Source organism: Nothoprocta perdicaria, unplaced genomic scaffold (assembly GCF_003342845.1).
Source record: "Nothoprocta perdicaria isolate Ctin4 unplaced genomic scaffold, notPer1 scaffold_48, whole genome shotgun sequence".
In the NCBI taxonomy this organism is placed as follows: domain Eukaryota; kingdom Metazoa; phylum Chordata; class Aves; order Tinamiformes; family Tinamidae; genus Nothoprocta; species Nothoprocta perdicaria.
In genome coordinates this window covers 369,358-393,801 of record NW_020455732.1, presented here as the reverse complement: position 1 = coordinate 393,801, position 24,444 = coordinate 369,358, and the positions used below count along the sequence as shown (strand labels likewise).

The following is a 24,444-nucleotide window of genomic DNA, read 5'->3' as shown; positions in this document are numbered from 1 at the left end:
TCTTGATTTTGTGCAGTTTAGCAATTAAATCATTAATAAGACAAAAGCTATCTGATCTAGGAGAAGAGAATCTCTTGTATCAGCTAGATGAGAAGATTTAAAATATCTGCCCAAAGCAATGCTTAAAACATGTAGAACATAGAGAAGTGTATTTTAGTCTTCCATTTAGCATATGGCTTGTACTAAAAGGGTTCTTCTTACAGATATGCAACCTACTATGCTTTGGAAGCTACTTCATAGTGATGTTTTTATTTTGAACAGAAACTGCTTTCCAGCAAATGGAACTGCAATTTACTTTTTTTTTAGCATGTGTATGTTAACATTGATATGGATTTTTCATTTATTTAGCCTCTTTAATAGGCAGACAACATCACCCTTACACAGTTTTGCTTGAGTACTTAAGTTCTATCAGTCTACATCAAGAATTCTGATGAAATTTGTGTTGACTCTTTTCTGTTGGGGTTTTAGGGACTAACTCTTATGTCTAACAGATTAGATTTATTATTATATTTGTGGTTAGATTATCACAAAAATGCATTTGTGTATTTAATTCACAGTGATGGCAGCTATGCCAGCAAAGGATCTATAAAAGTTTTATAGATTCTGTGCTTTTTAGCTCTGACTTTCAGCTCTCATTTGTTACACATAGGGCTTTTGCATGTGACTAGAGGCATATGCATACTTAGAGGGTGCAAAAAAATCAATTGATTTAGGTGAAATTAGTTCAAATGGTGCCTACACATCCAAGACACATATACAGATCCTGATACTCATAAATTCAGACTCTTATTTCATAGGAATATACAAGCATACATATTATATTACAGGATTCCTTAAAAGGTATTTGCTAGTAATATAGAATCTCAGGTACAAACAAAAAAATCATATGTTTAGTCAGTCCTTTGTTGTTCTAGTAACTCTCAATCTAATAAAATAGGGAATATTTCCCCAGTGATTCCTTTGACAAGAAGGTCTCCCTGAATCTGGAAGATTATCCAAACACAGTGAAAAGAAGAAACTTGCAGCAAGGATGACTAGCTAAAGATGATAGAAATCTGAGAGCATTAGGAAAAAAAAGAACGAATGCAAAAAAAAAAAAAAAAAAAAAGTATGTGTGAGAAAGAGAATTTAACTTTCTCCTGTGAGTAAAGTGAGGAGCATTATATCTGTCCTTAAGTTTCTTGGTGAGTGCAGTCAAGATCTCTGATGCCAGGCCTGGACCTGCTTGTTTTCCATCCTTCTACTTGTCTCTCTTTCTTTCTCTTGCAGATCCCATATTCATATGAAAATCTAGCATTGGCTCTTATGGAGGATTTTTAGATGAACACATGTCAACAAAAAGGGTCTTCTAGCTCCCTGTGTTTTCTAGTGTTATATCTATGATTCAAATGTCTTTGAAATATACATATATATTTATTGTTTTGGCTCTATCACATATGTGTCTTTCAAAAATGTGTAGCAGTCAAGCAGCACATGACTAGTAGTGAAAAATGTGAGAACTCCCCATTGGCAGACAGAGGTAAGCTAGCGAAATAAATTCCTGGAAATGTCCTCTTATTCCTTCCTCACCCAAAACAAGATACCTTTTCTGCTTTCAGCTCCTTGTTTTGAATCTTTGCACCAATGATTCACACCAAGAAGTTGTGGTTATGATGAGAGAAACTACCCGATGACTGGAAAGAATTAACTTAAAATAAACTATTTTCATTTTTCTTTTTCTTCTTTTTTTTAATTAAAAAAAAAAAGGCAAGAAAAGAAAAAAAAAAGAAAAATCTGTTCCAACAGAAAAGTTCCAAACTGACTGGGAGGTCAGCATGACAGTCTGAAATTGTCATCGTCTTGTGATGCTGAAACAGATATCTCATGTTTTGGACTTTTCAAAGGCACTTCAAATCCTCATTTACTATATTTAGGACTGGATTCATTTTTATCCTTCAGCCTTTCACATTACACAGCAATGCAAAGTGACATTGACATTGGAGAGAGTTATAAAACATTTACCTGAATGGTGTAAATGGACATTTATGCAAATGTCTTTTGGATATGAAAGTGAAGTTTTGTCCTTTTTGAACTCATTAGGACACTTATTGTTCTCTAAATTGGTGGAAATATCTCTTTCAAAATTTAATTTTAGTACTAAATTCTTCTCGGCTCATGTTCTTCCAATGCTAAAAGCTAAATTTGTGGCAGGGATGTTTTTTTTTCCTGTCACTCTGTGGAGAAACACAAGGCAGAGGAAGAATATTTTGGGAYTGTAATTCAATGAGAGTTGTTCTATAAAGAAATGAAGTGTCAGAAAACAAAACTTATCTTTTAATTAAAAAATAATCTACATAGCTATTCTTACCACTTCCTGCAAAAAAATCCTTGGCATTTGGAAAGTCTCCATCTRCTGATACGCTGAATCTTCTGATCTRTCGATCTTCATATTCCTGATGTCCACRTAAGTGCCATAGAGAGCCCTATCCTATATGTGGTCAGTACAGAGGTGAGGGGGCAAGACATGCTATAGAAGAGTTACAGTATTCTAACACCTTAAAAAATGTTTACTTGATTCATCTACCATGAGAAGAATGTTTGCTCTGCCTTAAACTCCTAAACCATGTTGTCCCTCTGAAATACTTTCTTGAAAATATTTTCTTGAATTTTTTTTTTTTTTTTTTTTTTTTTTTTGTTTTGAGGGAGAGAGAGAGAGAGACGAGGAGCAAAAGGAAATGCAGATAGAAAATCATAAAAAGCTATCACATGGTTTTATGCTTTAGCTCAAATTTTATTTTCTATTGACCTAACATTTAATAGCCCTATTCTTGATTGTTGATAGCCCATAACAACAGTGCTTCAGCTTGCAGTGAATACAAAAATGACATGAAAACACAGAACACAAAGAGCTCTGGCACAGTAGACATCGGTGGATATTTATTAGATACAGTCACTTTCTGTACCAAGGTCACCCCTTTTATTGTATTTGGCAGAAACTGTACTTTGGCTCTTACTGCAGCTTGTCATAAATTTTTCCCCATATATTAGCACAGATACACACGTACCAGCTATAACTACTGTGGACCCAAGTCCAGAAAACTACAGAAAAGCAACTGTCTCAAGCTCTGTTTTGGGGGAATTTTTATAAAAAAGAGAATGAATTGCCAGTTGAAATTTGCAACAGTTACCAGTATTTGATTAGTTGCAATGCAGAGCTATAATTAGCTCTTATTTAAGAAGACATATGGATCTAACAGATGGTAAAGAAAAAAAAAGTAAACAAGATAAACAGGACTATTTGCAAAAGACTTTCTGGTCTCTTTTGGTTATATTTTGCGGTATAATACTTTTTAACAAGATGATATATAGTTCATTTGAGGAATGTCCACGTGTCCTATTTTTCTCTAAAAAAGGCAAAATTAGCATATTCTGCAAGTGATTTTCAGAATACTTTTTGTTGGAAGGGATCTCTAGAGATCATCCAGTTCTCTGTGGAAGCAGGAATACCTAGAGCACATTGCACTGGATCATGGCCAGATGGGTTTTTAATATCTCCAGAGAAGGAGACTCTACAACTAGAAGGAGACTCTACACTCTGGGCTGCCTGTACCAGTGCTGTTACCCTCACAGTTAAGAAGTTTTTTCTTATTTTCAGACAAAAGTTCTTATATTTCAATTTCTGCTTTTTGCCTCTCATCCTGTCGCTGCCTCTCATCCTATCTTACAGTCTGGCCCCATCCTCTTGACACTCTCCCTTAAGAGGGGAGGGTGTCAAAAAATTCAAAACCCACCTGGATGTGACGCTGTGCCACGTGCTCTGGGTGTCCCTGCTTGAGCATGGGGTTGGACTAGATGATCTCTAGAGGTCCCTTTCAACCTTAACTTTCTGCAATACTAAAGATATTATCATGTCTTTATGAAGGTTTCTTAGCATCCTCCTAATTCACCTGCATTAATTGATTGTGTGACTAATTGACTTCAGGGCATGGTCTCACTATCTCAGTTTAAACAGACTTCAGTGTTTTAGTATCTTTACACTTTTAGCTACTTTACACTGGAGCAGATTAGGAGAGTTCACATGAACTGTTGACATTGTTAGGCTGTGTGGGAAGTAACATAAGGTTTGTAGGCAGGAAAATACCAGACTGCTTACGGATCTTTCTCTAGTAAATGTGTCACCATGCCCTTCATTTGTCTGTGCACGAGTGACCTGGGAGGATGAACCTGCCTACATTTGAAGGTTTTATAAATCTCTGAAATTTGTTTGTGTTGGGAACCCAGGTGCAGAGAACATAATTTGTTTCTTTTGACTGTGAATTAATCTGAGATACAAAAGCTTAAATATATACTGATATTCATGAAATAGTCAAAATGAAATATTTAGAGTAGAGCTTTATCTAAAACTACAGTGTCTTGTTTTCTCCGTGTTTTGAAGAATATCTCTTTCATTAAAGAAAACCCTAGGAAAACCTTGTATTCTTTGAATAGCGGAGTCATAATGTTGTTTTTCTCAGGTAGTAAGAGATATTCAAGTTGCTAGTAACTATCTTATTTCCTTTACTATAGTTTTAAAGGAAGTAAAGAGGCTAGATTCAAAGCCAGATCTGTTTTCCATATGGACTTTTTTCTATGGACTCTATACTCACTGCCTGTAATCTCACACTCTGCCTAATATGTGGTAGAGAACTACTTCTGAAAAGGCAGGTGGTAAACCTAAACTCCTATTTCAAAAAACTTTCCTTTTTTTCTTTCAAATAACTTGCTCATCACAGTGATGTTCCCTGGAGTTGTAACTTTATAGACAGAATAAAAACATGTGCCTGAGGTAACTGCAGTAATCATGACTAGATTGTCTTCATCTACATTGTGTGTAGGAGATGGGATGTGATGTTATATCTCCAGCAGCGGTGCTGGGTCTGAGCCATCACAGTTGCTTCCCCTTTGTTTTTTAAAAAAGTAGTATATTATCTTGCCTATTTGGGATCAGTTCTGAATTAGGGAATAGAGGACAGAGACAGGGTAAATCCTATCTCTGCTCTTTCTTCATCAAACCCTGAAGGTAAATTATAATAAAAGCCAAGTTAACTGGGACACATAAGTATGGTGTTTTTCCCCAGTACTTTGCAGCAGAGCTGTAGCAGTCAGTAGTATGAGATTAATAAGAGAAGCTGTGCAGAACAGAATTTGCTTCCAGGGAAATTTTAATGTGTTTTCTCCAGAGAACACAGCTTTTTCACATCTCATTTATGTCTCTTGATCCTGTGTAGGGAAATCCAACATTATTTAAGGTTGTTCATAGCAAAGTAGTTAATTTTAAAATGATCCAAGTGCTTAGTTCCATTATTTCATTCCTGTTTCTGCTATCTGGTAGAAACTAAGTTTAAAGTGATATATTGTTGACCACTCCATCTGAGCATTATATCTCTGTAGCTTTACAATTGAGAACTTCTTTCTTTTTAATTGCTGCTTTTTCTTCAGAAATATATACTATATATATTATATATATAGCTTTGAAAGTAGCTTTGTATGATAGGAACATTGCTTAGTGCTGGAGTTCTGTGTTAGGGGYTGTGTGATAAGGCATTTACATGTTTTAAAATCCTGATGAAATAAATGCAAAGCAGCATTTCTCAAAAAGCAGATTATACTAAAATTTTTGGGCAAATTTGCACAGCACACCTGGATGCCTGCTCTTCTTGAAATGATTTGTTGCTTAGGTTTATTTCAGTTTTCTTTGACAGAAGACCTCAGAAGGAAATAGAATTGAAAATGTAATTATGGAAAGAAGTTAGCTGTCTGGGATGGAGCATGTTAATCACCTACATGCCAAACAGATTGTGGAATACATAAAAAATGGACACTCCTATAGTTAGAAAACAGCAAGGGTGTGCATGACTTAGGTGGCTCTGGAGAAATCATTTATCATGATGTCTCAGCTATGCCAAGGCATTGCTGGTCAAAAGTTTCTCCTTGAGAGAAACCAGAGGTTGAGGTATACGTGCAACATTGTCAGTTGATTTTGTCAAGGTGAGTTTTTTGTTTGCTTTCTCCAGGAATTGTTATTGACAGAGAGCACCTCTGAAACKGCACAAACTATTTTTGTAGAGAGAGAAGAGAAAGTTAAAAAAGAAAAAAAAAAAGTAAATACATGATGATTGGAAGGAAGGAGATTAGGAGATTTAAAGGGCAAAAGAGACGTCAGTGATGCTGAGAAGACCCAAGTGCATGGTGTTGTTCTTCAGTTACTGGTACCCTTTCTTAAATATGTTAGGCCAGGTGTTTGCTTCTTTCTACTATTCTTCAGCTACTTCCTTTCAGTTATATGGATAGAATGGTTCACATTCTGAACTAGGACTTCTGAAAGCTGAGTTCTACTTTTGTTTTTGCCACAAGTAAAACTCTGTGGGTCAATTTGCTTTTGAGAGCCGAAGTTTTTGTTTTAAAACTTATCTGAGGTACAATGAAGAGTTATTAATTGATATGCTTGAGGTATTTTTATACTCTATGATAGTGGAAATAAATATTAGCATTTATGTATCTTGCCACTATATAGACACTTACATGGATCAAAGCCATAAAACAGCAAATATGTCAAAAGATAGAGTATTACTATGGACAGTAGCTTGGATATAAGTCTAGTAATTTCAAAAGTTATATTATGTAATTGTCTTCTCCATTAGTGTGATGATCATACTACAGATTGAGAAGAATAACAAAATGAAAAAAAAATAAAATTAAATAGTTCCTTCTTCTCCTTTCATGCACATAGCACTCAATGGATCTGGTTTTCCATTTTTTCTTTTTTTTTCTTTCATTTTTATCAAATTGATTGGACTGAAAACATCTCCCACTGGGGGAATGGCGCACATTATAATAGGAATATAATAGCAATAATATAAATGCAGCAAAAGAACTAGAAAACACACACAAGTTAGAACAAAATAAACCCAAAGACTCAGAAGTCATGTGAAACTATGCAAGTGAATGGTCAAAGACAACTTCTTACAGCATTCAGGCTCTTCTTTTTTCATTCTACTTCAGTTTCTGTTCTGTTCTATTCCATTCCACTTTTTATTTTTTTCTTCTGTGCAATATTAGCAATATTCAAAAGTGTTAAATCTCAGCTGAGGAGAGCCCATTAACATCTCATCTTTCAGCAGTAACACTGACTCTAGCAGAAGAAACAGCCTAAGAAATCTAGCATGGTTATCTTTACAGAGGTATGCACATGTTCTAGGTAGGTGCTTGCATTTATGTAGAGACTTTGCCATAGTCCTCTGCCTAGAGAATGCCTGCATTGTGGTAAGCACTGTCCAGATACCTTCACAGTGCTGAACACTTCTCCCATGGAACCCGTACCACAGCCTTATGTGATATTTAAGAGGAAAAGATGCAGGCATTTAAGATAGGCAGCCACGAGTTGTGTCAATCTGAAGATCATCAGGCATTTTTTGGCTGTAGGCCTTTGCAAAGGTAGTTCTCTGTTTCAAACTGGGTGGTCATTTGTCCTGGTGTATCATATCCACGTACAGTTATTTGAGGCATCCGGAAGCACTATAGCATGTCTTTGGCTTTGACCATCACAGCAAGAATAATGTCTCCTTATGCTACCTTGCAAATCTAGCTCCTAAAGTAACTACATACTAGCCATGACCTGTGCAGAGTGTGTTTGAAAAGAAAATGATATTAAACTTTCTGTCTTCGAAGAGTACCAGCATATCAATATCCTAATCAAATAACCTAAAGCTCGCTTTGTCTGCCAGATAGACATAAGAATGCATTATACCTCTAACATAATTATCCTTGTGCCTCTAATATGATGAAGTTTAAATTAAAATAAATATGACTGTATGCTTTTGAAGAAATAATCAGGCTGAGACTTTCTAGTCTAACTGGTGTAACACAAGAAAGTGAATGTGTATTTATTTAGGCTGCCAGGACTTATGCATAACTATTGTGCAGAAAGTGTGATGGGAAGACAATAGCAGATTAACAACACTTGCGCTGTTTCCAGGTGTGGCATGCTGGGTAGGAGTCAGTAATAGAAAAATGATTTGAATGCAGTTTGCATGTCAGCCCTATCATCCTTCTAGTTAATTAACTCAGGTCTTACTGCTATTTAATCATATTTTTTTTTTTCCTCACATAGAAAAAGATTTCTTAAAGTGTGTCTTTGTCTGTGTTATTCAAGTTCCAACAGACAGAGACCACAAAACCTAATCACTACAATGACAAAGCTCCATTCACTTCTTTATCAGAGCCTGTAGTGCTTCTTTTTAGCCTGGTATCTTCTTTTATTCCTTTCTCCCCTCCTTTGCCTCTGAAAATCTTCAGTCTTCTGTCTGTCTTACCTCAGCAACTTCTGATTTCAAGATATGTATKATTCTTCCACTGAAAAGAAAAATAGTAGCTTTTCACACCGCAGAATAAACCTGTTCTGATTTGAGACTCTTGACAAACCAGCAGCCTCTAAAATTTTCTGACCTGGACTTTTATATTACCACAGCTCATAGGATCAAAATAATTATGCAAAGGCCCAGATTCACAGGAGTCCCTTTTGAGAAACCATCCCACTTTTTGGAAAACATGTTGCTACTGGCTTCTTGATGAGGATCACAGATCTGGGTCTCTTTAAAGGACTAATACTGATGCAACTTCTTTTTTTTTTTTTTTAAGCCCATTTCCTCAGAATTTTGCGTGTCTAGTTGCAATATACCATTTGCTATAAAATTATATTTCAGAAGTTCAGATTCCTATGACATTAGTTCCTGGAAGACAAAGATAAAGCTGTATCTGAGTAAATTTTGTAGGAAATTGTTCCTCTGAGGAAATGGAAGYATAATCAGTACTGGATAAGTGGTTGGATGCAACTTGAAAGTTCCTGAACTCTTGGTGCCYAATTGTTCATTAAATAACTGGACAGGCACTGCAGACTCTTCAAGAGAAAGTCACTGTAGTAAATGTTGTGTCTTTAACAAAAATTTCTGCAGCTAAGCAAGTCACACTGTGTTCCCTTTAATGAAAACAGTAGTAAGCAGTAGACTTCAGGCTACAACTGGCCTCTTTCTAAAGCATGCTGCTCCCTCTTTTGGCCAGGTGAACAGCATCTCATATTCCTTAGGCTCCTCTGATATAGACTCATACACTGAAGGTACTTAGAAGTTAGGAAGGCTAAATGCCACCTTAGTTTATACTGAACGAATATATGATGATGTGTTATATTGGCAGACAGATGAATCTGTTCATGATCTGTAGTCAGTCTGCAGAATCTTAGAGTTTTCATTTTTGAATGCCCTATTTTTATCTCAATCATATGGCAATTCTTGGCAAATGATTGGCAAATCATTTGGTATCCCAGTTTGGCAAATCATACATGAGCTAGGGGCATGAGGCAGCACTTCTCTCAATTTGAAACATCTGGCTACTTCTTTCTTTTTCAGTCTTTTAATTTAAGATGCCTCTTCATATCTAGATTTTACTTTGGAGAAGTTACTGGTTATTCTCCTCCTGCAGTTAGTAAGTTCTGGAATCACCTGAAGGATCTGGAAAGACCTCTTTTCTGAAAGATATGCATTGCAGCTAAAAGATGAAATTTCATAGATGTAGTCTGTACTGATGAACACCCACCGTCCTCATGCTCCTGAATAGCACACAGTCCTAGAAGACATCTGATGTTTTCATTAGCTTTCATTAGGAGTAAAGTAAGTAGGGTAAGTGCTGTCACAGAGTCAGCCATTCTTACTTTGAAATTCAGCCTGCCTGCCTCAGTTTAACATCTGTTTTTTTTAAATGCCATAGTTGGGAAACTACAACCCACAATAACAATCTGCTCCATTGGCATTAATTATTGTGAATTCCAGTGTTTAAGTACAAGTAGCAATATAACTACCCTGGATAATTATGAAGTGAAAATGTAAGAGATAAAACAATGTCCCTGAAGAAATCACTTTGATATGCTGTCTGTGTTTTGTGCAGGTGATTCCAGCCTTTGCTCGGCCTGTGTTCATGAAAACAATGTTTACAGCAGAATATTTCAGATCTTGTACAGAAATGAAGAAATCGTTCTTAATGAATCAATGAACTTCAGAGTGCACCTGCTTCTGGATGGTGAAAGGGTGAGTTGTCTTGTAATGTACATGAAAACACAAGGGCTGGGTTTAATCTTCCTTAACTTTAGGTTTCCATAATAAATGTCACTCTGGAGTTCCCACAGTGTCACAGAATGTGTCAAGGTAGCCAATGGAGGTGAGGGCATGATTTAACAACACAGGACCACGGGGAGGAGATGAATCATGCTGTAACCCCTATGACGTGTATTGACCAGGGTGCCTGGAGGAGTTTGTTTACCAGCATTGAAAACATGTGCATTTGTTCAGAATGGTCTTATGTAATGTATCTGTCATAAAACACAGTCCAAATCTTGACATCAGCTTTCCAGAGGAATAAGAAATTGAAATTTGCATAGGGCAGCATATCAGAAATGCAAATGTGTCAACCAGAATTCATCATTTGTGCACTAGATCACTTGTTTTACACATCTGTATAGAACTAGCTCACCTGAGAAAACAGTGAACCTTCTAGGGCCACCTTATCCTCTTACCATCCATTACTACTGTCTTCTCCTCCCCTCTCCTCACTATTCTTTCTTGCTCCAGCAATGACAGTACTGAGRCTACTCTGGCTTTTCCACCCAGAGCCACTCAAAGATCTCCTCGCTCTTGTCCTTATTGCTCTTGATTAGAGGAGTGCCAGAGCTTCTGGAGCTGACTGTCCTGGTGGTCCAAGTAAGATGCCTAGGGCTTATGTGAACTGTCATGTCTCAGAAAGAATGAGCTTCTACTAAGATCTCTCTTCTCATTTCCCAATTTGGGGAAAGATTCTTTGGAACCTGACAATCAATGTGCTTATCCAATGTGCCATCTCTGCTTTCACCACACAAGGACTAATATGGAGTACATAAYGTGGGCACCAGGTACTAGTGACAAAAAAAGGCACAAAACATCTCTTGTTCTTGCAAAATCAGCAGACCAYCAGAAACTGGTCCAGAAATGCAGCCAACTGGACCAAGTGCTGTGTGCTTAACTTAGGTCCAGAGATTCTAGCTTGACCTTCCTTATATAACTTTGCATTTGGTGAGGAATAAATTTAAAACATCTATTCTGATTCATTTCAACCCATATATATATTCATACACAGACATAAATTTCTATATAACATGTTTAAATTAAAACAGCTGGGAAACTTAATTTAAACTTATTTCACATGCTCCCTTTTCTCTCTCACATTTGTTCTTTTTATTTCCACATGCAATGTCATCACTTTATTCCTGCCTAGAATTGTTGTTTTGTGTTTACATGAAAAATCATTAAGTATAAACCTGTCAATATTCATTAGAAAAATGTTTCAGCACACTTAATTGAAAATTAATTTTAWCCTTCCACAGTGGAACATCTCTGATTAAAACTCCCTCCTCTCAAATTATAGCAATTTCTGCTGCAATGAGCAGAAATGATTTATGGTGGGTTTTATATTAATATTCAGGAAAGTTGTGCACCCCACAAAATGGAAAATCCCACAAGATTCCTCACAGCTAAAATTCATCCTGAATCTGGATGAACTGTGTTGCTCAATCTTCTTCACATTGGAGGACCCTTGGGAGAAGGGCAGCTGCCTGATTCCGTACTTACAGAAGTGTTTTACACAGAGAAAACTCGATTATCTTTGCTAAAGTTGTTTCTTATTTGCAAGGGAGAGGAGGAACAGGTGTGTTGGCCCCAGATGAGCCAGTGAAGGCACTCTACAGAACTAAATGCAAAATAAATTGTTGTGAAATCTCTTTTTGTTGAGCAGATCAACACAATTCGCTTCTTCTTAAGTTTTTCTGCTTAAAGTTCCCAGATCCATTGTTTCCTTCTACAGTATCTTATCCTTCAAGACCTTATAATTAGATATCAATTTTATGTAATATAAAAGAGATCAAAACATGTCACTTCACAGGGCACAGTACTTGAAAGAAACCTTATAGCGTGAGCAGCTACTGTTCAGAGACTGTGGTACATCTTTGTCTTTTTGTCACATATCTCATATGCTGGTTGTGATTCTTGCTAAATGTTTATTTGTTTATTTGTTTCTGGGGGGGGGGGAGGGAAGGGGAAATCAGAGGTCTGTAGTGAGATTTAGAAGTCTGAAAAGGGTTCTTTCAAATATTGGCTTTGTTTATCACTACCCAACTTATTTAGCATGCAGTGGATCCCAGTCCTGTTTGYACCAGTTGTGACATAATGAGTTTTTTGGTTTTGTGTAAAGAACTGACTCACTGATCTTTCTGTAAGTGGCAGATCTGATAAATGGKCAAGAGAGCTAGACTGGGTAATGGGAGAGGCTGAGTTAGTATATTCCATATAGTTTCTGCTCTCAGAGCTGTAAATATCAAGTATTACCTCATCTGAGCAACACCTCTGCTCATGATGTCCAGGCACTTTCATTGACGGGACAGGTTGATAAGATAGGCTCAGAAAAGGTAGCAATGTGCTTGCTCAGATTATCTTCTTTGCTACTGTTTTCCTCTATAACCCAAGATATAGCTTGAAAAGGGAAATATATCTTTGCCTGGCGTTATATGGAGGAAGACTCAATTATCAATCTGGAAATGGTGCTGAGCACAACTTTCAGCATTCAAATGATACTTTAAAAATCTCTGGTTTATTAGGTCCCTTTTGCAGCGTTCTTTGAATGCATAGGAAACAGTATTGCAGGGATGAGGCAGCCTTTAGTGCTACAAAGATGTCCAATTTATTTTCATAAGCTCTTGCTTTTGTGCTTTTTAGAGAAGGAGCTTTGCCTCTTTCATCAAGCAATAAAACAGGTAGCTTGTCTGTCTCCTTGCTTGCTGGCTCCACTCAGGGACAATTTAGTGGCAGGGAGAGGACAGAACAATGCACTCTGCAATATCATTGGAGATTAGATTTTATACTTTCCAGAAAAAAAAAAAAAAAAAACAGTGACATGGGACAGTTAGATCATTCAGTCTGACATCCTGGCTAAATCATTAAATATTATCCAGCCCTGTCATAACAAGGCTGGAAACTTCCGTTGCAACTCTAATGTCAGTTTTAAAAGTTAAACCGAAGGAGTGAATATGAATGAAAGCCTGAGAGCTAGGAGACACCAGCATCAGCAATCTGGTACATGTGTCTCCAGATAGCCCCAGCAGAGCATGCTTGTTGGCTGAAGGGGGAAACTGATTTTCCCTCTCATTTCTCCCCATATCACCTTGCTTGCTGAACTGATTGGTCTAAAAACAAAAAAAACAAAGCAAAACAGAAAAGCTACTCATTGTCTGCAATCTGCTAATAAATCTGACTTTCAGAGAGTGACTAAAGAACAAGGCCTTCATCCCAGAGGATTCTGTGTTTCTCTGTGCTGGCCCTTTCACCTTGTCTTCAGCAATGACGTCCTGCTGAATCCTGTTCCGGGCAAAGTGGGAAAATCCTCTTCAGGTTGCAAACTTGAAAAATTAGATTTCAAAATGAAAATGATGCACTTAATTCCAGTTTGGTGTAATATGAAGAGTAATAGATTATTCTGCATCTTGAAATATATTTTATTGAATGAATTCCAAACCATATTTAATAATAAGAATAAAAAATCCCTACCAGTACATTCCTTGGATGAGAGAAGAAGAGGTTAGAAAATGAGACCCACAGCCTGATTTGGAGAATTATGTGGGCTCACAGGGGAATACATGCCCTTCCCAAACCAGTTGGGAAGGCTAAAGTGGAAGCACTGTGGAAATGCAGTACAACCAAATGCAGTGCAATGTTAAACTGATGCAAAGCTGAAGAGCTAATTGTATTGAAAACAGCAAAATTAATTTCACCTCTGCTTGATTTCATCAAAAAAAAAAAAAAAATAGAGTCAATGCACTATAGATTCTATGTACTGTAGTTCTGTGTCCTATTTCAGTTATCAAAATTTCTGTTCAGATCTGATTTTACTTTCTTTTCCCTTTTCCTTTTTCCCTTCCCTTCCCTTTCTCCTTCCCTTTCCCTCCTTTCCAGTTCCCTTCCCTTCCCTTCCCTTCCCTTCCTTTCCTATTTCCTTCCCTTCTCTTCCCCCTTCTGTTCCCTTTCCTTCTTCCCTTCCCTTCTTCCTTCCCTTCACTTTCTCCTTCCCTTCCATTTTTTTTTTTCTGCTAGAAACAACAGTATGTGAAATACAAGAGCATTTTCCAGAGACCAGACATTCTGAATTTCATTTACTTCTCTTTGGAAGACTAGAATATTACAGAACAAAATAATGTTCCTTTTTTTTAGTATGAATGTATTTCTGCTAAGAAAGATCTCTAAGTTTTCCTTCATGAGTTATGATTTTAATCATTAATACAACTAAGTAGCTGAACAATTGCACAGAAACAATTCAAAGGACCTGTGTCATGTATCTAGAAATACCACTATTTGGCTTAAACAAACAAATATTGATTGATAATCCAAAGGAATTTTTCAGGTCCTGGGCAGCTTGATCAGAAACTGAAAAAATAATAATAAAAATTTAATAATCTATCAGAATGCTGGAAAATTACACAGTCAGCAAATGGTAACTGTGAAAAACTCCATATCAGTTCCAGCAGTTCTGAAAGAAGTAACCCACTTTCAGTTAATGATGATATTACTTCAGTCTTATGCATGTGTACCTCTAATAAGTGAAAAAAAGTAAAGCAGGTTCCTGCAGAAAGTTCAGCAGGAATTCAGCCTGTAAAGTAACACGTGGCATAAAATTCCTGTGCATCATCTGTTGATAGCTTTCAAAGTAGAGTGTTCTGGAGAAAAGAGTTCTAGATACTCCTGGTGTTTGCTTCTCTCTCTTTATATTTTCCTGTAGGTTCTAGTGATTTTTGAACCAACTTCTAATTTTCACTTGCTTTAGCACTTAAATGCCCAACATATGAGGGAAAACATCTGCTCATTTCCTCAAGGTGTTCTGTGATAGCATCATTAACTGTCTGTCTCTGAAGCTATTTGGTTTGCTTAACCTTAGGCCAATTTCAGTCACATTTGCACGTGCTCAGAGTTATGTAGGTTCAGTCCCAAAATTTCATCTCCTGTGTCAGTAGCTAAGGCTTGATAGATTGGAAGCACCTTACTTCTCTTGGATTCCTAGTTTAAATTCAGCCTGCAACTTCAATAATGATTATTTCTTTTGCAACCGACTAACTGTGATTTTTAGTAACAACAGCTCATTAAAAAGGAAAGTGTGAGGCTTTTTGCTGTTTTTTGTTGTTGTTGTTATTGTTTTTTTGTTTGTTTGAGAAAAAGAGAGAGAGAGAGAGAGAAATACTTCCAGATTTTTCCAGACAAACACAAAAGAGAAAACATTTTTTTAAGTAAAGAGAGACAGGATATTTCTCCTCATATCTCAGTGCTGTGATCATGTTAAAAGAAATACGCATAATCTTGGAGACATCTAAATTCTACACTTTTCTTATAACATTTTATGACAAAGTACAGTCTTTGACTGCAAATTTCCTTATTTCCACAAAAAAAAAAAAAGAAAAAAAAGAAAAAAAAAAGATACACTTAGAGTTATAGAGTTTCATCTTTGTAAGACACACCTAGCCATATTTTATGTGGTTATACGGTTTATATACCATAATTTTCACAAATCGTTCTTGAACCTTGCATTCCTTACTGGCAGAGACCAGGAGGACTCATGGTGTTTTCCAACATAGAGGAAAACCGGAACCTTGTTCTCCTTCATCTGATAAGATAATTCTGATGATTGCTGTCTCAAAGATGCTGAGATACTCTCCTGTCTGGAGACATTCATTGTGCAAGAAACCCAGTGCCCTGTGCACGCAGGTTACTCTCATAAGGATAGACTTTTTGACATGGGCAGGACTCAGTGACAAACAGCACTTTTGGCTGCTATGGCTCCCTCTGACTCCCTTGGCAATTGCCTCAACTTGCGTTTTCATTTACTCGTTTTTGCTGGGGTTGTTGCTGTATACTTTTGTCTGTGCTCTTGTGGGGTAAAACTATTTAACTGCTTTGAGGGGCAACTTATAAAGGTGATTTTGACTTTCTCTCCTTTTTGTAGGTGGAAGACGCATTGAGTGAGGCAGATTTTCAGCTCAAATTGGACCTGCACTTTACTGATAGTGAACAACAGTAAGTGTTATTTTAGAGCTCAGTTGATAATGCAGGGATTTTTTCTGCTGAGTATATGATTTTGATGAAGTGAGAGGGTCTTCTGGAAAAAAGGAGAGCTTTGATATACTTTAGCATACAAGTCTTTCTGTTTCTCCTCCCTGTGTCTGAAGTGGGTATCTTCTACTACTCCCACTCTTAAGGAATAATGTTTTTCTGCTGTAAGTTTGGGATTTTCTAAAATGACCTCATTTTTCCACCTCTCTTGCTATTAATGTCAAAGAGAACATCACCACTGACCTCAGTGTGAGCAGAGACTGTGGCTCAGGAATGTATTTCTCCCAGGAAGCAATTAAGGGTATTCTGGCTGACTATGGATGCGTGAACATGCTAAGTGCTTTCCTGTAGAAAGAACAAGGCTGTCTCAATGCTTCAGAAGAAAAGAAGTCTTTCCCTTGACTTTGATCTCTGCCTAAGAAGTACCCAAAAGTGACCCTAATCAGCCTTGCTCAGCTTCCAGAAAAAGCTCCCAYTGACTTTAGCAATGCTTATGAAGGGCCTGCATAGAAATCATATAAGCTGAGTTTCATACCAAGGCTCTCCCTATGTGATTTTATTCTTATCCACAAGTAGTAAATCAACCTTAAGAGATTTATGGGGGCACATTTATTTTATCATCAATATGCATGAGGTGAAACTCTTTTCTACCACACAAGTTCAAATGGACCATCTGCTGTGCTTTTGAAGGGTCTGAAAGGGAGAACAAAATATATGAAATTCTAGTCTAACATCTGCATTTAACTTCTGTTGTCATCTGAATGGTTATTCAGAATTCTGATAAAAAAAAAAAGATATATTTATATGTTCCACAGACCTCACTGAACCACTTGTGACTGTACTCAACCATCTTATCACAGACATCATTAGTTTGTCAAACTAATTTGGAAGGATGTTGTTTAAAACTTCAGATCTACATCTCACTGTTTTGCTTAGTAGGCAACTTAGATGTAATGTGGTTGATTGCACTATGAAAATTATTCTGGAATAGTTATAATAAATCTTTAAATAAAGTCCTTTTTTATGTTACTGAAAAGAGGAGGAAGCACTTTGATCATAATAATTCTTTGCAGTTACTTCCTCTGATGGATTTTTAGTCCTTTGTAACATTTTTTTTTTTCAGAAAATTGCCTACTACTACTCTGAGTAGTGTCTCTATTATACCAAACTGCTTCTACCTCTCACAGATTTCCTAAAAAAAGCAGATGATTCTTGCACTAAAAAATCACAATTGCTGCTCCGTCCTGTCCATTAAAACTCGGATTAGATGGTAGCACTTTGCTAACTGTGTTTCCTTCTGCCACTCATTAGCTCTTGATATCTCCAGAACTAGTGCATAGGTGGGTAGCAAAGGCAGTGACTTAGGGAGATCCTGCACTGTATCACACCCATGTCTCTTTTGTACAGTAGCATCATAATAGTTATATGTTTATTTTTCTGCTAGATGTAGGTACAATTAAAAGATACTCATCTGTTATGTTGAAGATGTAACTGTTAACAGCAGGTGATAAAAATTCATCACAAGCCATCTCCCAGCCTGCTGCATGTTATCAACTGTGACAACTTAAGGTTTTGCTAACCCCTGTACATCTCTTTCCCTCCCAGGCTGAGAGATGTTCCAGTGATCCCCATGATTAGCAGCCGTACACTGTGTCTTCACTTCCATCCCAGGAGAGGCCTGCACCACCATGTTCCTGTCATGTTTGACTATTTCCACCTGTCAGTGATATCTGTCACGGTGCATGCGTCCCTGGTAGCGTTACACCAGCCTCTGATCAGGTAAAGGGCACAGAAATGTCTCCTGATGGAGAGTGGAGACTCCTCTTCTGACCACAACTGCTTATCTTATGAGAGAAGTAGAGAAGATGTTCCGATTATTTTGGTTCTGGACTAGGATTCTGGAAATCTGGGTTTAAGCCCAGTCTCTGGCACAGGCCTGTACCTTTGATAAGACTCTTAGAGCTTGATCCAAAAAGCATCTAAGAGGATAGCAAATTTTCCCTTTTCCTCCTTGTCTGCCTTTCTTTTTTTGTCTAAAAGCAAGAACATTAGCATTATTTTTTTTTCTCCTGTTGTTTTGTAAAGCGTTTGGGATGATAATCCCAGCTGTGGCCTCGGGGCACTAGCATAATACATAACATGACTGGAAGGAAGAATGTATGAGTCAGTACTGGTTAAGCCACCATATCATTTTTACTTTGCAGCATCATTTAGCTGTGCCACAGCATAATACATGTTGCCATGGGGTCTAGGTGTGATTTATTTTATCTGATTCATAGTGGCAAGGAAGTAATTCAGAATTCCTTCAAATAAAGCAAGAGTAAAGGTCAATTTCCTCTAATATTTAGAACAGGCAAGGGGAAGCAAAGGTCCTTCTGGCAAATTACTTTTTGTCCCATGCTGTCATCATGCAAGATAAAAGGGAGGGAGGGAGTTCTGGGCTCCCGAAGCAAAATGTGATGTTCTGCATTGCTCAGTTTCCCTTACTCTAGTGAGGTCTCTTTGTTTTTATCAAGTGATAAGGAGACCATTGAGCTTGTCAGAGATTGTGCAAAGAACTCTGTTTCAGAAAGGAAAAAAGTGGACCTCTATCATAAAGTGCCATCTTGAGATGACCTAGACTGTMTTCTCTAACTTATCTCTTGGGTTGCCCATTTCTATTTAGTGCATCTTTGCTGCAGTTTATTGATATGAAGTTGCTGCATGCACAAGAGGCTATAAAATTAAGATTATTCATTATTAATTAAGAAATTGCATTGTGACAGTGATGGGAGCTGTATTAGTTCATGTGAGTGACAGCAATTCAGATCTGTCTTTTCTTCCTCTATGGAGATACATGTAGCTCCTGTATCCCTCTCCTGTTATGTGTTAACTTTTTAATAATGAATTAGATTGTAACAGACTCTTCCTAACTGGATAGCTTTACTCAGATAATTTAGCCATTGTTCCACTATATAAAAGATGGGAGAACAATAGTTACCAGGCTTAATTATTATTTTCAGTACTTTGTTTTCCCCTAATGAATGGGGCTACAGGGAGTTGTTATTACTGTTAGGCATAAATCACATGATGAGCAACTGTTCCATAGTCAGATTATTATAGCTTTTAAAATACAATTTTGTGGACATTTATGAAGAACAGTGTTTTTACTTAATGCAGTGAAATGGAGATATTTGACAACACAATGTAGGGTTTCATTTGCTTAAGCCAGTAATAATCATATTAAAGTGTGATGCCTGGAATTTATTTGCTTTTCGATAAATATTCAAAACTCTAAGGAATTTTCTATCATGCATTCTCCAAACATAAATCAGCGTGAAGTCAGTAGTGTAAAAGAAATGTCAGTGCCAAGCATTCTGAAACAAAACCAACCCACTAAAACATATTTGCTTTTCTCTCAGCTGAGAGCTTTGCTGGTTAGCACATCATTTGATGTTTATTGGATCTTGGTGAAAAAAGGTTCAATTGTACAAGTTGATCTTTATTTTTGCATCACAATAGAACCAAAATGATTGAAAAGTCTTTCTTTTTTGAGGTCAGAATTTAGAACAAAATAAGAACAAGTCATTTACACTGTCTTTGAAAAATATCTATGATCTATTTCACTATATTTTAGTTTGCTATCTTAAACTGCTCTAAAACATGTTCTTTACATGTATATACATGTTATTTCTACACATGCCTACACATTTATGTGTAAGACAAGAATAGTTATGAATCTACTCTGAAAACAAAACCCAAATATTACATAAAATTGAAATTCATTCCAATCCTGAACCACAACCACCTTCTCACATATTCCCYGTAGATTCAGCTTTTCATAAGATTCTCTGTTTGCAGATTAGATGCCTCTCCCAAGTCCCTCCTCTGTGCCTGTATTTAAGCAGTGAAACTCTGGGGGAAACCAGCAGGTCCTACTCCAATCTTCCTCTGGAGGATAAATATATTCCCCACAAATAGCTGCTGTTAGACTGTACAATTTGCAACACACTTGTGGTCTGTTATATATCTATAGTATATGCTCTATTAAGTGTGATAACTTGAAGCCCTGACTTCTTGCCAAACTGCACATGGATAAAATTCATAGTTTTGGCATCTTTTGCAGGATTCTTTATGCTGTAATATTTGACCTGTCTGTGGGATGATGTGTGTTTCATGGTCTTACAGCATCTTGGGTCCTCTCTTCCCTTGGCTAACCCTTTGCAATCAAATACCTTTGACACACTACTACTACAGCACTGTAGAAGGGAAGCTGGACCACTCAGGGCCAAGTCCAGAATTTTGGATTTCCAGATAGGAGTGCTATAAAGAAGATGAATGAGAATATGGGATGCAGTACAGGGAAGTGGAGTCTGCTCTGAGCTCTTCTGGCAACTGGAGCTCATGGAGCAGCATTTTCAAACTTCTGGGATATGGGAGGATGTTGATTGGCATGTCACTCCTAATCTTCACTGAAAAGTGAAGGGCTTGTCCTTCGGGACCTTGCCTTGCCCAGGATGGCCAAGCAAGGCCCTGGATGATCTATCAAAAGTGAAACAGTGAATGATGTTCATGTTTTCTGATGTTCAGATTATTCTACTGCTGAGAGCCTTGGCATCCCTAATGAGTTTGTATTCTCTTAACTCTCCTCTGGGGTCTAGTTGTGACAAAGCAATTTCAGGAGGAAGGTGAAAAGGAGTCAGAGGTGTTTTGGATCTCTTTTTTTTTTTTTTTTTTCCCTTTTTTTTTCCCTCATCTTCTTGTCTTAATCCCTGACTTTTCTATAGCTCCTTGAGACAATCTTTACAGCTAATTTAGTACATCAATGAGTCTACAAGTAGTTAGCAACAGTAGTCAAAGGTGCTTTTCTCCAATTTAGTTCACATTTCAGGAAAGATTTCGGGAAAGATTTTCCTTCTTTTCAAAAGATATACATCCTTCTGTATGGTGCTGTCATAGGCATGCTGCAGGTTCATTTTCATTTTATTTTGAACTTTTTTTTTTAGGAAAAAAACAGAAAGAAAGTAACTGAATAATAAAACATCATGTTCTACACTAAATGAAGTGCTATGTAGGTGTATCTGTATATATCTATAGGTTACATTTCTCTATAGACAGCAGGGGCAATAAGATCTGCTTGGCAAGTCTTCCAGGGAAAGTCCATTTAGTGACTTCAGGAGATTCATACATTTTACCTCTGAAAGGTTTCTGGAAATTTAACAGATGTGTTTCATCATCAGGCTACTACCAGTAAAGTCAGATCTCCTCAAATCTCAAAGAGTTCTAAGAGTGATGCAGAATTTGGCTCCCTTGATGAGAAGAGCATCTGCAGAAGCAACTGCAGACATACTTGCTGCTGCTCTTTGATTTCATTTGAAGACATTTTAAGTGTGAACAAAAAAATAAGCAAGTCTCACAATTGCTATAAATAAGCAAGCTCCTTTCCCACATGAGGCTGACAAATGTGGTTTCTCTTATTTGTGCAAGATAGGAATTTTATTTTCTCAGTTTTCTGGATTCTCCTCAACTCTCTATCCTCTCCCTCATGTTCAGACCTGCCTCAAGGATTGCTGCAGGGGAGACTTTGTAGCCCTGCTCAGAATGCATGTTGACTCAGTATGAGCTGTATCTATGTGAAAACCAAAATCGGATGTGAGGTTTTAACTTATTAAAATTAACCCCTCATTTACCCCTTATCCACTATATGATACACAAAAAAAAAAAAAAAAATTTGGTGACATTGGAAATGGGGGGAAAAAACAAAACATGCTTTTTGTAAGTGGGAAAACCAAGACATAGATACTGAATTTTGAGTACCATATGGTTGCTCTGTTCTGGGAAGAGGAAGAGGAAGCAAATGGACATAAGAGGGTATTTAAAGGTTTCAGCTCTGACCTAATTCTGCTCCTCTCCCTCGTGATGAGAAATCATGCCAAACCGGACTACTACTGAGTAATTTCTTCTCACCTAAATCCTTTTATTTTCAGGCATTCCCCTGTTCTTCAAAAGCACCCTAATGAGAGCACTGCCATGAACACCATGAATCCAGAAGCAGATTATACAGGTCAAACTTAGAGTCATAAGTGTAGCTGCTACCTACTTATGGGCAGTATCCAGCTGTAACTGCCACAGATATAATCCTGAGCAGCAAAATTCATGGCTTATTTTCCTCTCTCCATGTCATTTACAAATAAAATCGTCTGCACATTCAAAATAAGCAAGAAATGTGGGAAGAAAAGTAAGAAATTACACAGGAAAACATTATTGATTCTAAATTCGATCTATAAAAAATACTACTTTTTTTTCTCTAGGAAAACTTTTGTCATAATGGGTGCTTCTTCATCTGATTTTTTTTTCAGTCATTCCTATTTGTTATGTACGTACCTGCAATGATAAATTTATTTCTTACGCCATTCCATAAGCTACCACTGAGAAAATTACATACATATATATATATAATATATGTAATGTATATATATATATATATATATATATATATGTATGTATATTAACCAAGCTGGTGTTTCTTTCAAGTTTTGTAGCAATGAAGGATAACTTGAGGATTTCAGGACAAATGAGTCAAATTGTTTTCCAGCCTTAGAAATCACTAGAGATTTCAAACCTAATTTCATCCTGACTTGCTTTAGGATCTAGGGGAAATGTCTGGTTTTATTACAATTATTTTTGTAGTAATTTTTGCCAGTTTTACCCACGAATTTCAAAGACAGATTTTTTATTATTATTATTATTTTTAGTCACTGATGATATCCTTAAGAAAGGTAAAAGAGGCACATGGCTAGGTTAACCTAAACTGCAAATATCCACATATTATTCTAAAAAATGAATAAGAGATCATGTATGTATCCTGTGGGCACAAGCCAAAGAATAATTTGACAAGTGCTATATTAATATTTTGAGTTTAAACAGTCAGGGAAATCAGAGTGTTAAGCATTAGATGTTTCTAGATCTGTGGGTGGTGAAACGAAATTCCCAGTGAAATGCAAAGGGTGCTGTCAGTGCAAGAGGTGTCTCGCAGTTTGGCAAAGATGTGCTTTTGTGGGACTTATATATGTATTTTTTTTCTCTTTTTGAGATAAGTAGTATTTTCTACATAAGGCACTGAGGTGCAAAGATATAGTGTTTTTTCCATAGAATTTGTATAACCAAAATGAGATGAAAATTTCTTTCTTGAATTTCTAGTCCTGTGGGAGAGTCAGAAGATTGCCTGGCATCATCATTAGAAACGTTACAGTATATTTATTTATTTATTTTCATTGTTAGATATAACACATGATTTTTTTTTTCAAAGAAAGTTCAGATACCAATCTGCTGGGAGGGATTTTTGCCTCATTCTGATAAAAGTTACAATTTTTGAAGCATTTTAATTTTGAATTTTGRGCATTTTGATTTTGAAATTAAATTTCCTAAAGGAGAAAAAAAAAGATTTTGAAAAAAGAGAAGTATAGAATACTTCTTCTTATAGAAGAATAAATGCTCTAGACTGTTTTAATAAAATGAAGTACCCCCCTTGAGATTTAACTACTTAAAAATATTATTTTCTTTTTTAAATTCATTTTTTCTAAATCTTTTTCTTTAATATTTTTAAAAATTTTATTTTTTAATTAAAATTTATCATTGCTACTATGCTCCTTGTTATGGAATGATTGTTGTGATTGCTAGTAGCTTTAGGTTATTACATGGAAAGAAACACACTTTCTATATCTAGATAACTATAATACTTTCCTGTGTGCCTGCAGATGGCTGCTCTAAGTAGCAAAAGAAGCAAAAGAATAATTCAAAAAATATGTATTTCTTGCATTGACAATGTTAATAATTCTTTTTATAATGGTTCTTCTCTTTGAAACAAACACATATACTCCTTTGACCTTTTATCTTGCTTCCAAGTAAAAGCCAAGGTTAAAATATAGAGCAAGCATCTAGGTGATATTAAATCAATTCAATTACACAGATAAGAAAAATAGTCCTACAAATAACCAGAGTTCAAGTTTCATACAAACAAGCACTACGGTAGGAATAATTGGAAAAATTAAGTATAGAAAATGTAATGTGATGTAGCAAATGAACTCACTATCGCTAATAAAAATTGTCTTCAAATATTATGTGTTTCAGAAAGCACTAGGGAAACTTCAGCAATTTGTAAGCCTTCCAGTTAAACTTGCATTCAGCGACAGGCGACATTTTGGCAGGTTTCCCAAAAAAAGGTTTTTGTTTTACAGTGCTATACAAAATCAATTTCCATAAAACCAACAGATTAAAATCCCTT

The 24,444-nt window shown here is 36.5% G+C and overlaps 1 protein-coding gene across 1 annotated transcript in view; it reads left to right on the top strand.

The window, feature by feature from the left end:
* The window catches only part of FAM135B (family with sequence similarity 135 member B), a 100,352-nt gene that overhangs the window by 20,439 nt on the left and 55,469 nt on the right, over positions 1-24,444 (top strand). The window contains exons 2-4 of the mRNA XM_026047162.1: positions 9,955-10,094; positions 16,075-16,145; positions 17,787-17,960. Coding sequence (XP_025902947.1) covers positions 10,056-10,094; positions 16,075-16,145; positions 17,787-17,960 — 284 coding nt within the window. The 5' untranslated portion in view covers positions 9,955-10,055. The remainder of the gene's footprint in view (positions 1-9,954; positions 10,095-16,074; positions 16,146-17,786; positions 17,961-24,444) is intronic.